Source organism: Diaporthe amygdali, assembly GCF_026229845.1.
Source record: "Diaporthe amygdali strain CAA958 chromosome Unknown NODE_9_length_1275696_cov_64_842800, whole genome shotgun sequence".
In the NCBI taxonomy this organism is placed as follows: Eukaryota; Fungi; Ascomycota; class Sordariomycetes; order Diaporthales; family Diaporthaceae; genus Diaporthe; species Diaporthe amygdali.
The window spans coordinates 903481-917961 of record NW_026517029.1 but is presented as its reverse complement, the minus strand read 5'-3'; the positions used below and the strand labels follow the sequence as shown (position 1 = coordinate 917961).

At 52.9% G+C, this 14481-nt stretch overlaps 4 protein-coding genes across 4 annotated transcripts; all 4 read left to right on the top strand.

Annotated features, from left to right (window-relative positions):
• Nucleotides 1–587: 587 nt before the first annotated feature.
• Nucleotides 588–1598, top strand: J7T55_013096 (uncharacterized protein; the record flags this gene model as incomplete). Its single annotated transcript, XM_053141750.1, has 2 exons — nucleotides 588–995; nucleotides 1080–1598. 2 exons carry the CDS (start codon nucleotides 588–590, stop codon nucleotides 1596–1598), a joined length of 927 nt encoding a protein of 308 aa, XP_052995441.1.
• A 1844-nt stretch (nucleotides 1599–3442) lies between these two features.
• Nucleotides 3443–6199, top strand: J7T55_013095 (uncharacterized protein; the record flags this gene model as incomplete). Its single annotated transcript, XM_053141749.1, has 5 exons — nucleotides 3443–3526; nucleotides 3745–4267; nucleotides 4596–5493; nucleotides 5567–5792; nucleotides 5876–6199. 5 exons carry the CDS (start codon nucleotides 3443–3445, stop codon nucleotides 6197–6199), a joined length of 2055 nt encoding a protein of 684 aa, XP_052995440.1.
• A 1166-nt stretch (nucleotides 6200–7365) lies between these two features.
• Nucleotides 7366–8242, top strand: J7T55_013094 (uncharacterized protein; the record flags this gene model as incomplete). Its single annotated transcript, XM_053141748.1, has 2 exons — nucleotides 7366–7467; nucleotides 7538–8242. The coding sequence occupies 2 exons, from the start codon at nucleotides 7366–7368 to the stop codon at nucleotides 8240–8242; spliced, it is 807 nt and encodes a 268-aa protein (XP_052995439.1).
• A 1520-nt stretch (nucleotides 8243–9762) lies between these two features.
• Nucleotides 9763–12197, top strand: J7T55_013093 (uncharacterized protein; the record flags this gene model as incomplete). Its single annotated transcript, XM_053141747.1, has 3 exons — nucleotides 9763–10374; nucleotides 10453–10935; nucleotides 11004–12197. The coding sequence occupies 3 exons, from the start codon at nucleotides 9763–9765 to the stop codon at nucleotides 12195–12197; spliced, it is 2289 nt and encodes a 762-aa protein (XP_052995438.1).
• Between the last annotated feature and the right edge of the window lie 2284 nt (nucleotides 12198–14481).

Here is a 14481-nt window from a genome sequence, read left to right as displayed (position 1 = left end):
CACCACTCCGTCTGCTTCCACTGCCCGTTGACAAGTTTTCCCCTGGGGGGCACACTTTTATTCGCAGCTGCCCGACCTCTCACCTATTAGACACGCGCGCACCCCTCGTCAGGCCCACGTGCTGGCATCCCCGGGGAAAAGAACCATCGCGGTCGCCGAATTTTTTTGCGCTCCCCCCCCCCCCAATAGCAGCCAAAAACCTTGCGATCCTCCCCAGATTTCATTATGCGGCCCAGGGGGTTCTTTGATGCGGACCTCTCCCTACTACCTGATGTCTGGAACATGCAGGGCTCTGGCGCACTAATTGGCCTTTGAAAATGCTACGGCTAAGACTACTGTCTTCTATGCCATACACAAGCAAAAAGGTCTAGAAAATCAATTAGGGCTGACGATGATACTAACGAGACATGCGCTGCATGTCCTCGGGCCTTTATCCGCCCCTAATAAAGCAGCTCTTTGCGAAGGCCAGAGGGCTAGCCGGGAATCCTTAATACCAGGGCCCGCGCGTGGGCTGCCTTGCAATTCCTTGTCTCCTTGATTAGCATCCGTTTGTGTAGCATTAAGGCAAATACCAACTACCCGCCATTATGAGCGCGAATATTCCCAACAGCGCCGAAGACCTTAAGGAGGCGCTGGACTGCATCCGACACGATGACCCGCAGTGGTGGCTGCCTAAAGGCGTCTTCGAGAAGCTGGGAACCATTTTCAAGCTCGATGCGCAGGTCATGGCTGAGGAGGCCAAGAAGACGGGATGGAAGCCCAAACATCCCGATTTGGACCCGCACGACGAGTCGGCCATGGTTCATCACGCCCTTCAGCACCTCGGCATCGGCATCGGCCATCACCTGTACGACGACATGATGAGGACTTTCAACGCAGGCGACCTAAAGTACATGACGAAGCAGAACGTGGTCGACAAGTACGGTCTTGGCAAGCTGCCCGGCAACATGGTCAAGGGAACCACCTTTGCGGACCTGGTGGCCGTCGCGATGCTCGTAAGCCTCCCCCGTCCCTCTCCAGCGACCACAAAAAAAGAACCCCCCAAAAATCGTCTCACCTGCACAAGCTAAGCCGTCCAGGTCCACATCGCTCGCGACGACTACGTGCGTTCTGGCAACAAGCAGATGAAGGAGCGGGAGAAGAACGACAAGCGGGTGTTGAACGACAAGTACAATCAGAAATTGATACAATTGCTGGCAGACAAGGATGAAGAGCGCGCGATCCGCAGCAAGCTGGAGGTGCCTCCCAAGCGGACACTGCCCTGGCACGGCTGGGAGGACTATTTGCGGCGGAAGGCTGAGCAAGAGAAGGCCCTGCAGGGGGACGCAAGCGGAGGCCCTGGCGGCGCAGACCAGCCTCTCCCCACCCCGCCCAAGCGTGGCAGGGATGATGGCCGCGAGGGGTCGCCTGAACTCGGCGAGGGCCCGCCCAGCAAGCGCCGCTCCGGCCCCCAAAGCATACACGTCAGCCAGCTCGAGGCCTTTACCAATAAGCTCACATCAGTAGGTCGACAGTACTTTGCTGTGGGCGAGATCCTCCTGTTTGTCAATGGAAATAGTGTCGCATCTATTGCAGACAACGAGGATGATCAGTACTGACCCCTCCTTAAGCTTTTCACCCTCATGGGTACATACCTTTATCCTTTTACTATCCCTTACAGCCCCCTCCCCCCACAACCTCTTCACCGCCTTTCAACTCGTTGGGCCCGCTGTTGTTTGGGCAACAGGAGGAATGGATGCGGATCTGGGTTGAGATGAGTTGAATCATGGGCGGGGATATGGGAGTGAGTTGGGGGACAAGACGGTATAAGGGAGTCGTCTATAGCTTGCCCGCTCCTTGGGGTTGCTATCGCAAGCACAGCGCGTGCGGTTCGACATTCGGGCACGGCAACGCTTGGGCTGATTTTGGAGAAGAGCTTGGAAACGGGGAGGAGTTAGAAGATGAACGAAAGGGGAAGTTGCTTTTGGAATCGTTATTGCATATCGATGCATCTTGTTTTTCACTTTTACGCAATCGGGCAAGATCAACATAGGGATGAACCAGAGAGGAAAACAACACGGGAGCAGCCGGGCCTGCTCCAACTCGTAGCTGCCCCTTGGCCGGGGTCCTGGGAGACTGCCCCCTTCTGCCACTGCCATGCCCACTCGCAGCCGCTACAGTATTCTGAGGCCGTCTCGGTGTGTTTCTGAAGCCCCTAAAGACGTTGCCGTCGCTATTTCCACACTTGTCACCCCCTCGGTGGCAGTACGGTTAAGGCCGGCTCCCACCAGGATTACACGTGTGCTCTTCAGTGTATCGGGGGGCCCTGTTTGGGACGGGGAGCCGTGTTCTCACAGTGCAACCTGGGTTGCTTTGATCTTGCGCTGGCTCCTCGCGACTGCTCGTAAGCGATCAAGGTGGTACCGCCCGCCTTCGCACTCTCTTACCGAGATTTAACGTTGCCGGACAGCAGTCAGCAACGCTGCTATCATCCGGGTTACATCGTGGTAGGGTCGCCTTAGCATCACGTCTATGCTCGCAGCTATGTTCACGTGGACTTGGTGTGCTGCACACAAACTGCATATTAGGAGAAAGCCGCCTTCTCCTGTCATCTTCATTCCTTTAATTCGAAACCAGGAGTCTGCATAGGAAGCAAGTTAAATAAGAGAGACCAACTAGCTCAGGGGCCTAATGTGCATCTGCATTCCTCAACCTGGCAACAAAATTTGCTGCCCTTGTACTGGTATCCGCGCGGCTTCACGCCCAGGTGTTTTCTATCCAGATTAACAGGGTTATAAGCGGAGCAGGCGATGTAACCTGTCGTGAACAGGTTGGATAAGCCGCGGCCCGTTCCGTAAAGCTTGTTCAGCCGTGCGGCCGGTTCGGGCTGCGCTTGGAGTAGTGAGTCGCCGCTAATCCACCAGCCAGTTCTTGGACTTATAGGCCGTGCTGCTCTTTGTACATTCTTACCGCGATCCGGTCGTGGTTGGCTCTTGTCTTGGGCATAGGGGATGCACCTCTGCCCGAGACTGACGGAAATGAATGCGTCTTGTCAAGCGAATGTAAAAGCGATATAATGACTTGGACTGGCCCGATTCCGAATGGTCGTTGCAGCGGTTGCAATTGGGTTCGTTGAATCAAAAGGATCACTGGTGCCCTGAGACCCCTACAGCCCAAAGTTTGTGCCAGCAGTCCGATCCTCACCGCCCACAAGCCGCAGGACAACTCTCGTACAAGCGCAGTCGCCTGGGTCAAAACACCCGATTAAGCCCCACACTTCCATGTTGATCTCGAAATCCGATCTCCGTGTCCTCCGCCCCGACGAGATGGGCAAGCGCGTATGATTCCGTCGGCCCAAATTGACATTCGCAACCGTGGCGACAGGCCGGCATCGAGCCCTTCCTGGCGCCGTCCCATGTTATCGCCGCCGACCCAATCGATCAATCAATCAATCAATCACTCAATGGGCTCTTCCAAAGCACCCATCACAACCGTCCAGCACCAGCGACCACACAGAAGCCTGGTCGACCGAGGCGATGATTTTGAAGTATCCGCCCTTCAAGGCCCCCGCATCCCTGCTATCTCGCGATACTTTCGCCGATTCTGCGGGCCAAACCACACGGCACCCCAGGACCTTACCCACAGTCAGAGGCCTTGACGGCTGCGCAGGCAGGTACCGAACCAACCAGGACGAAGATTGCCGAGGAATGCAGCACAAGCCCCAAATGAATATGAGCTTTGTGTCATGACCAAACGGGTGCTTAGTGGTTCTGGCGCTCGCAGGTGGAGGCGTACACGGCGTTCTCGACTCCAGGCGATCGCGAGCCTCTGCTTGCTGGTGAGCGACGATCTCCGCAGCAGTCGTGGGAGGAGGTGGTCAGACGAAGCGCAAGGGACAAGGCGATGGGTCTTGAGCGAGTCTGTTCTCCCTCCCAGGACGTGGGACGCAGAGACAGGAGGGGCTCGAGCCTCGTTCTCTGGCGATGCTACGACGCCCCTCACCGAGCTCCAGTGACAGGCACCGCCTGGAGGTCTCCGAACGCAGATTATAACCTGTGGGCGTCAGCACACCACGCTGTTATCGACGAGCGCGTGCTTCCTAGAAGGAAGAGTGGTTTGCTCATGTCTCCACCGCGGAAGCTATCGCTAACAGCTACGCGGGGCATGCTCGTTGGATACCAGGCATTGAAGGGAGCAAGCCTCAGCTGTCCACTAGGGATTAGTCTCGACATGCCTACTCTCCTCGCGGCAGCACAGAATCCCCGCGGCGGCCTGGGTCGAGACGAAGGTGCATTGACAGGCTGATACGGCAGCGGTGAAACACAATAGTCCAGGCTACAGCAGCCATCGACGGCGGCACGATCCAAGTTCGACCTCACCACAATTTCCAACAAGCCAGGCGTGCTCCCGCCTGGCACTCCAGTATCGAGACGATGGAACGCACCATCGACTCGGGTCGAGTCGAGTCGAGGCGACCAGCTTTTACGCTTAGGCAGCGAGTATTTGTCCCCCCCCCCTCCTCCCCCACCAGGGCATCTCTTTTTCTAGGGCGCGCTTCTGGAGGCCTAGAACCACGCGGCTTCCCAACAGAATCAAACGAGTGCCTATCTCGGTAGCAGCATCACGGCACGACTTGCGTCGCGACACGACTGCATCACCTCACTACCGCATCAGCAGCACCAAAATTTGTCTCGTCGTTGAACCCATCTCGCCCACCATGGCACGGCCCAAGCTGATCCTGGACCCTGCACAGCCCTACGTGCAAAACCACCAGATGCTGGCGTCTTTTGGCGCCACGAACCCCAAAATCATCGATGCGTGCGCCCATTATGAGCTGCCCTGCGAGGGAAAGAACATAGCGCTTGCGAGGGCCAGGCTGGCAATCCACTTTATGGGAGCCACCCAGCCCGAGGGCGAGCCCGACTGGCTGAAGGACCTCTCAGGGCTGTTCCAGCGCCAGAGATGGAAGACTCAAGCGTCCTTGGACCAGTGGGCGGAGGCATACTTCGGGGAGCGGTGGAAGCCGGTAAGCAAGATCAGCGAGACTATTGTGGAGGTTGCCAGCATGATCCTCGATGAAAACAACGTCACTTTCGACTACAAAGGCCCCCCTGTTCGTTATCGCGCGCCCAAGCTCCCCGACGAGCCGCAGTTTAACATCATCGACTGCTTCTCGGAGCTCCTTCAGCCTGATGCGGTGAAGAAGAAGCTTGGTTCGGCTACCATGGATTTGAAATGGATTAATGCCCACTATACAAATCGCGCGCTTGCGGAGTTTGGTATCAGGGCAGGAGACGCGCTCTACGAGGGAGAAGAGTTCCGGCTCAGGAAGGCGTTCCAGACGGACTGGGTCATCAACGGGAAGCACTGGAACATCGTTCGGCAGCTTGACTACGACCACATCAAGCTCAGCAACAAGAAGTCAGGCAGGGCCGCTAGGCTCTTGCCCTGGAACATCGCCATTGCGGGCCCCGACGTCAGCCTGCCTATCGACTTGCTCGTCGCTTTCACGGTGTCAGTAAGTCACACGAAACATTCCCGCACAGCTAGCCCTAGGTGCACCGTCGGCTGACCATTGCGCTGCTAGAAATCCATATCGCGGGCCGCCCTTAGAGGCAAAGGCTGCCACCGTGGGAACAACCCGGCACCATCTCAGGCGCCGAAAAAAACGAGACAAGAAGCAAAAAGGCAGAGGCCGCTTCCACAACAAGACGAGAGCGATGATGAGCCACTTCCAGCTGCAAAACGCTGACGGCGCGACGATTGCAGTGACGATGATTTTGTTGCTGAGGCCGATATGCCTAACAGCGACGGTAAGGACGCTGGACCAGGATCCTCTGGCGAGTAGCAGGGCTCCCTGGTGACATTCTTCAATGCCTTTCTGAACACCTACCAGGCCCGGCTATTCTTGGACAATCCGAACCCGAGCAGGTCGATGCTAGTTGTATCTGGGATGCCTGCCCGTAAGAGCGCTCTTGATATCCAGAGGCAGCTCACCGGCCCGCGGGACCGGCCTTTCAGGGCCTTCGTCCAGAGCCGCGCCACAAGATACTCTGCTAAATACCCACTCGGCCTCCGCTGGCAGAACAACGGTGGACCACCGTTTGACCCGAACGAGTATGCCGGCAGGCCGCACCCGGCAGTCGCGGCGAACCTGTTCATCAAGCAGACAGAGGAGGAGAGGGAGAGGCTTCGGGGTCCCCTGTCTGGCTCCAACTGAGGGGCTACTATGCTTGTCGCTGGGGCGCTGAGATACAACCAGCCAGGGTACACATAGGACAAGTCCCCTAAACCTGATGGATATGTGCCTGCTAAGGTTTGCGGTGATACGCTCAGCATGGGTGGGACTCTCGGTCATATTTTGGTCTTTTCATTAAGTCTTCTCTGGTTTGCTTCCCTGGAGTGTGGGAGCCTACGGCAGGTTGACATTGACTTGGATGTTGGGCTGGCTTGTGGGCATAGATTGGTACACTGCCTCTGGTGTCGCTTTATACAGCATGTTAGGCATGGCTGGGTTTTTTGGTTATTTTGTGCTACTTTTATCATTTCTCCTCTTGTTCCCTTCTTAGGGAGGTTGGCGGCTTACGGTATATTGGCCTTGATTTGGGGACTAGAGTGGCTCTGTAACAGCTTAGATTATTGTAAAAATTGGCAAACAGCCTGTAGCATATTTTTAAAGAGAGAGGTGAGCAACCTTACTATTGGGGTATTTAACTCCGAGATTACAGTATCCCTGCACAGTTACGGCATTGCTAAACCTCCGTATCAGGCAAAGGGACAGTCGCATCTATAGAGTCTACCCTCTCTAAAAGCTTGCAATATTGATTAGATATTCCCCATCGTTCTTCAGACTTAATAATAAACAAGCGCTGCGAGGCTTATCGACGTAGCTACCTAATGGACCCGATCCCTCTCTCTTACTGTCCTCTAGGTTGGGAATTTCCTCAAATGAGAACCCTTCTTCTCTCGATAGTTAAGCAGGCGTTCTGACCTTTATCCCAAGAACTGATTGCAGGGCGAGGCAGGGCCTGGGACGAACTGACGGGCAGACGCAGAATGGTTGGTAACCAACTCGTACGTGCGTGCTTAAAGCACACACCGAATGGGACAGGACACAGCGCCGTCGCTCGGGTTCAGGATCCCACCCAGGCTCGGCCTCGAGCTCGAGTCCAAGCTCGAGTTCACCCTGGTGCAGCTCGACAGGCAGCAGCCTGGCCTGCCGTATAAAGCAGTTGCCTCGAACTCGTTCAGCCCTCCGGCTTGACTCGAGTTGCAACTTCGATCAAGCCGGGCCTTTGAGACTGCGTGTGCGTGCACTTCCATTATAAGATCTTTGGTCTGCATCAGCCGGTGCCATACCACTTCTCATATCACCAGCCCTTCAAAATGGTCCGACATGGTCCGAGGGGCCACAGGCTGAGAGCCCTTGGCTTCAACGCGAAGGCAGGGCTGCCTGCACCCCGAGAGGACAACAACGTCCTCTTCAAGGTAAAGCAATCTCAGCCAGCTTATAGATGCAGCAGCAGCGCACGATTCTAATCATTTGTACGATTGATAGTGTGATCTGTGCAATGAAGACAGCGACAGTCCTAAATATCGGCCCTGCCGGCGGGATGCCTACCTACAGGAGCCATACGCTGGTAATTACCACATCGGTCAGACCACATGGGCCGACAATGTGATAGCGTCTGGCAAGGCCTTTGTATTCGACAAGGAAGGACGCAAGCACAATCTGACATTCCTCCCCCTCGCCAAACCCTACCACGCCACGCGCTCCAACCTCGTTCGCTGGCGCCGCAACATGTTCGGCTCCGTCAATCGGATCAAGAGCCTAAGCCGCAGCGGAGAGTACCGATTCAAGATGACCGATCAGGCCCACTGGCATCAGGACGTCGACAATTCCATACCAGACCCGGTCGCGCGCAGGAACATCGTGACCCTGAAGGACACCCAGGGTGGCTTCCACGAGATCTTTATGCGTAAGCCGGCCCCCGAGGACGAATACAAGGCACGGAGGGATTGGCGTTCTCTTATGGTGAACCTCTGCGCAACATTTTTTGGCGGAGAAGTCGGTGAAGCCGTGCCTGTACCGCGATACCTGTGGGCTCGGCCAGAGGAGGAAGTGGGCTCGCCTGTCGACGACGACGCCCCTGGCGCGGCTAGCAACCCCGCCTCATCAGGTCAAGCCTTCCGCCTCGACCTCCCTCAGAGCGCGCGGTGCCGGACCAGCTTGCCCGTCACCAATTGGCGACCAAAGCACTGAGCAGCCCTCAGGGCGGAACAGGGTCGCCGGCCTAACCGTGGCCAAAAGACTAGCGGCCAGGTCGGCTTGCTCCCGAGGGCTGCATTTGTAGTGGCCAGTGGTGCTTGATCACGCGTCTCGCCGACCAAAGTGACTCTGGCATCTCCCCAATCAGCAATCGCACGACCAGGGCCGTGATTGATTGAGTCGACAGGCACCTCGGGGTTACAGCAAAACGGTATCCCTGGTCCGCGAAACCCCTCGGGTCTTCCTATTCAGCATGGGCTGCTCGGCCGTCAGCACACCCTGAACACCACGCAAGGGCCGACTGGATGTGAGTCCAGGCTCAGGTTGGGGACGTTAGAGGAGGACGACTGCCATCAGCTGTGCGCTGAACGCTTACACCATATCAGCTAAAGTGGCGACCCGCTGGACAGGCTGTCAGAACAGGTGGGGAATGGGTGGGGAAAGTGTCTATCCTAGAGACGCCATCAGCTGGCACAGGACCAGCCAGTTGGCAGCGGGATGGCGCATCCCGTGCTATTATACTGTTCTTTCTTTAGGTGGTAAGCCGTGTAGAGGCGTTGGCGGTGGGCGCGTGGAATGCTATCGCGGTTACCAGCAGTGTTATTGTTGGAACCTAGGGAGACTTGTACGCGGAGTAGCTATATGAACGTATGCAGGTTTTATTTTGTAGTTAGACTGCTATTGCCTTTGCCGACTATATAGGGCCGCCCGCTAAGCCCGCTTTACTCTATAAGCGAAGTGATGCCGCCCCCTTTGCTGTAATTTCACTTCCGTTCACGCTTTCATTAGATATTTACTCGATATGTAGACTTTATTTGATGATTTTTTGACGAATCAATTTTTTTTATTCAGTATTCATTCTTCAGACGTATTTCATTTTCAAAAGTTCGAAAAAATTGAGGGGTTGAACAGTGTGTGCTCGGAATTGGAGGTCGACAAAACGGGCCATCACTTCGCTTGTGAGGGACAGCGAGTGGGACTGCGGTACGTCCACGAGCAAGAGATTGGACCGTTGTCAATCATAGCCAAGCCCATCTGCAGCCAACACATCTCATATGGACACTATCTTGAGGTCTGGGCTCCCTGCCCTTTGGCACATTTTGTAGAATTCTGCCTGGTTTAGGCCGACACCGTGCGACAGACGTTCATCTGAATTAGACTCTTGCCTGCCTTAGGCACATTCCCTCTCTGCTGCGAAAGCCTCGGCCAAACAGGCTATTTAGACCACTGTTCGCCTGGCAATAATTATTGTACAAACGACAATGTCGGTTGGTGCAAGATGCTGCTTTGCATATGATACGGTTGTTTTCTAGTAAGACTTTGCTTACACCCTGCCCCTGCTTATTCTTCCTCCTCTACCGTCCAGATTAACCCTCCAGCCCAAGGGGTTATGGATTGTAGAGCTTACCACAGTAGTGCCACTTCGCAGAATAAACCAGGCAGGTTAGCCTGACGGAAATAATTTACACAGAAAAGCAATAATCAGAAGCCAGTATGCTCGCCATTAAAGCGCTATGCCGCCCTCTGGGGTACCAGCGGCCAAGGAGGTCATTACACAGGTGGGCACAGACGAGGGCACCCGGGAGCGCCTCTGTGTTCTCGCTGGAGTGTACCCAAATGCTGACTTAACACTGCAGAACTTCGATTGTAAACTGAAGCATAACAAAACGTATGAAGAAGTGCACATCCTCCCTGAGGTCTGCGAGATCAACAACGTCTTTTACACGTACGAGGGCCTGCGTTGCTGCGGGAGCTGTTGTCAGCTGTTATCCTTGAAACACGATTGCCCATCCACCCTTCCCGAGGGCATCATCTCCTCATGCGACTCGTGCGGCATGCCATATCGGTCAAGGGCGTCAGGGAGGAACAAAAAGCTAAGGCACCCATCCCACTGCCGAGGAGAGGCTGTACACGCCGGCTGGGAGCCAGACACGGACAGCACACTTTACTGCCCCCTTTGCAAAACTCCGGGCTTCAATTACGAGACGTTGGACTACCATCTTACAGCTGCAGGGAGACAATGCGATGGCAAGCGAAAGCTCGATCTGCAGAACGAAACGGGGTGGGAGAGCACTTGTCAAGGATGCGGGCACACGTTCGCCAGGCACATTGCTGCCGCTATGCACGTCTGTGGTGCCCACTACGACCCCATCTGGCTCGGCAAGACCACTTACCCAGACACAACTAAGCCATATATTGTTTAGTGTCACGAGGATGCCTTACCTAATAATCCTCTTGGTTACGGGGGCGGCCAGATCGCAGGTGATCCGAATAGGATTATCTCCGATGCTGTGCGCGACGCTAGCTGGGGCATCCCATTTTCAACCTATACGAATCCCACTCCCGGGTCAGCCGCACAGTATCTTGAGGATCTCGAGTCCCTGAACGTGCTCGTTCATTATCGCCTTCGGCGTGAAGCTACAGGCCCTGGTGATGATACCGCAGACGACCACAGGTCCTTTGATGTTGGTGAGGGTGGCGACGGCGACGGCGATTACGATTATGATTACGATGACGGTGATGATGACGACGTTCCGGAAGATGACGTGCCTTGCGTCGCTGAAGGGCATGAGGTGCGCGCCCCTCCCGATCCCCATCCGAGTTACGCTGACGCCTGCGAGCAGGAATACTTTGGACGCCTCGCTGCCGAGGTGAACGCGCAATTGAGAGACGTGGCGGACGATCAGGTATGTGGTGGAAGGAGGCCTCGTGGTGAGCTGAGCTGCCTTATGGACGGACACTGACACAGCGGCAGGCCCTGGCCGTGAAGCACGAGCTGGTCCGCCAGGCGCTGGCGCGCGAGATAGGGAAGAGGAACCAGTCCGTGCTGGAGCGCGCAAACATATCAATCAATTCGTTCCGCAGTTCCTTATGCCCTGGCTTCTCGTTTACGCACGGCTACGTCCCTTGCCCGTACGAAGCAACGCTGGACCTCGACTCTGTCAAACTCGAGTATATTTTCAGGCCTAAAAGGGGCAGGCTTGCTGTGGCATGGCCTCCTTCATGCTTCCGTTGCGAAGCAAGACAGAAGCGCTTATTTCAGTGGCAGAAACGTTGCAAGTATAATGCTGATGGCAGCCGTATGTGTGTTGCGCGCAACTGCCGGAATTTCCTTGTAGACAGCACTGACTGCCAGGAGCACGCCCAGGCAAGGCAGGAAGCAAGGCTAAAGGCAGCACAGCGGCGCCTTAACAACCCCTCTGGAAGCCGCAGCAGCCCACGGAAACGCGCGAGCCTGTGGGAGATCGTGTCACCAGCTGATGCAGCGCAGTGGGCGTCTGGGCTTGGTGCTATCCGCACTTCCTGGGATAAGCATCCGATATGGGGTCACGTTTTACGCATGATAGAGGATGGCCCCAAGGCAGGGAAGGCCGTCTATGTTGTCGATACGGAGACAGTCCTCATAAATGTCGCAGAAGACCAGCCAAGAAACCCTTTAATCTTTGAGCTAGCCGTCGCGGACGCCAAGGGGGTGGTCAAGCTGAATACAACACTTCAACACGGAGATAAGACGATCTCGGAGCTATGCAAGGGAATTCCAGAACAACTTATGGCGTACGCATGCAGGATTTACAGTGTTTCAGACACTATGCAAAAAACTAAAGGCATGCTATTAGGAGCTGCTAAGAAGGAAATAATTGCTCTTGAGCTTAAGGATAGCCTTATGATTGAGTGGTCTACAAACGGTTGGGACTGGCGTGCGCTAAGGCATACGTTTGGGGATCGCAGCGTGCCAGACATATACCTTCGCGGCAACGACCTTCTGCGGATGGCAGGCTATCGCGGCCCGGCGGATTTACAGACGCTTTTTTATCTGTTCTTCCCAAACTCTCCTCTAAAGTCTACTCACCACCGGGCCCTTATCAATGCGCGGAAATTGCTTCTCGTGCTGTATTACATTCTCACGGGGGGCAAGACTCTGGAACTGGACATGGGGGAAGGTAAGTAGCCTAGGACAGGCGAACTGGCAACTTCCACACGATTGGGGGTCCGATACCTGTGGGAGGTTTAGGAGCTAATGGTGGAGGTTTTTGATGTTTAGTCGTTAGTTGGACAAGAATTTGGGAGTTAAATAACATTCTTATTGCCGGCTATCTTTGAAACCCTTGGATTAGCAGGATAAATGATAGCTTTGTGGTTGGTTTTGTAAAGTTTGGCTGCAACCCGACTCGGTGCAGGATATCGTCTACAGAAAGTACCACTGTAAACTCAATATACCTAAGTAGCGCCCCCTCCTACAAATACATTCAACAGTAATTCCTTCTCCGGGAGGTCCCTCCTTTTTGATTGTTTAACATCTATTTTGACTGGAATGGTTGCGGGGTTGATTAGACTTGGGCGATTATTAGGTAAGACTTATTTTGATTGATATCTCCAATGTACGTTAAAGTACCTACCATCGGAACCTTTGTTTAGGTTCAGGTATAAGCTCTACTTGATCGTTTTTAGGCTTAGATACAACTTTTCTGCCCTCCTCTTAATTCAAGCCTAAGTTTACTACCCTTGAATTGAAAACTATATTGGAGTTCGCTGCCTTTAATCTGAGACGAGGTTTAATCTTACCACCCTTTAAGTTAAGGTTGAAATATAGACTTGAGCTTACCGTACTTTCTTTGAATTCGGATTTTAGCTTTAGAAGTCCACCCTGTTTTGTGAAAAGATATATACTTTTAAGATTTTTAAGATAACAGAATGATAGGACCTCTGTAAAGAAAATAGCGGGACTAGTCCTTAGCCAGCTATTATCCCGAAAAGAGAAAGCGATCCCTGGTATTTTGAGGGGGGTTCCATTGTAGCTTAAGGAAAGGGACCCTTTTTAGGAAACTAGTTTCCAACTTTAAATCCACTTAAGCTTTTTCTATATTTTTATGTTGAATTGTTAAAATATAGGATAAAAAGGTTTATAATTAATTTAAGGCTATATTGAAAAGGATTTCGATATAGCTATTTTGGGCTGAAAGAGAGTGTAATATAGTTAGGAGGTATATTAATAGGTGCTTTTCCCATAATAAGAAAGTCCTTCTGTGCATACAATTGTAGATTTATGCTGCTTATATATCTACAGGTTTGGGGATAAAGAAGCGGCCTGGAAGCTGTAGCCTAGGGGTTACTTTTTTAAGTAGGGTTGCTATTCCTCCTATACTGCGTTTACAGCTGCTTTTCGCCTTTCTTATATTAGGCTATATATAGTTAGCGTTATCACTTTTTACCTAGACTATAATAAGTTCTTCGCATTTACAACGGTCTCCCAGGTAAGGCCTATCATACTTGGCTCTTTGTAAGTTATAAAACTAACCCCCACTAAGTTGCAGGAAGATATAAAGGCCTAAGCAACATTATAATGGCATAAGCCGACCAGGAGATGAACGATGGCGATATCCACAACAACTTCCACACCTTTTTAGGCTGGGCACCGTACCAGGATATGCGTATTGCAGAGAAAACCTAAGAGGTACTGGATATTGGTATCGACCCACAGCATACTTTTTTAAGGTATGTAATTATCTATAATAGCCTTTGTATAATAGACATTTACCTAGAAAGCGAAATGGGAAGTAAGCTGGGAGTTTAGCTATATAAAGTACTTTTCCTACGCCTCCTAGGTGCTATTAAGAAGGCAGATAAGAAGGATGGCACCCTGTAGGATAAGGTGTTTATGTTTCTTAAGGAGGCCGAAGCCTAAATTAAAATCCAATACAGCAATCCCCGGCGCAATGGCTCTGTATAAGCTGCCCCTAGCGCAGAGAATGCGGCTGATATGCCCTTGGATAATAAGGAGGTAGTAAGTGCAGCGGATTATGTGTTCCCTATTTTAGTTTTGCCTAACGCTATCCTACTAACAATAGCGTCCCTTACAGGAGCTTTCAGGCAAGCCAGACGCCTACGGGGCTGACGCCGATACCTTTTATTACTTTCAGGGCTATAAGATACTGCTTTCTTAGCTAAACACTAACTGGCTTATCCAGATATATATACAGGTAGGGCAATTCTCTTATGTGCGTTGGGCTATAAGTGTAACCTGATCTGTTAATAGTTCCTTGTGGGCCAGTATGTTAGTAGTAAGGCCACTAAAGAGGCGTGACTGTATAGACCACTTAGCAGTAATAGTAGATAGATAATGTTAATAAGGTATATTTGGATGTATACCTAGTGGCCTTGAAATTCTGAGGCTATTTATAGCTTAGAAGTAAATGGATTGTATTTATGGGATAAGATTGGATGTATTATTAGTT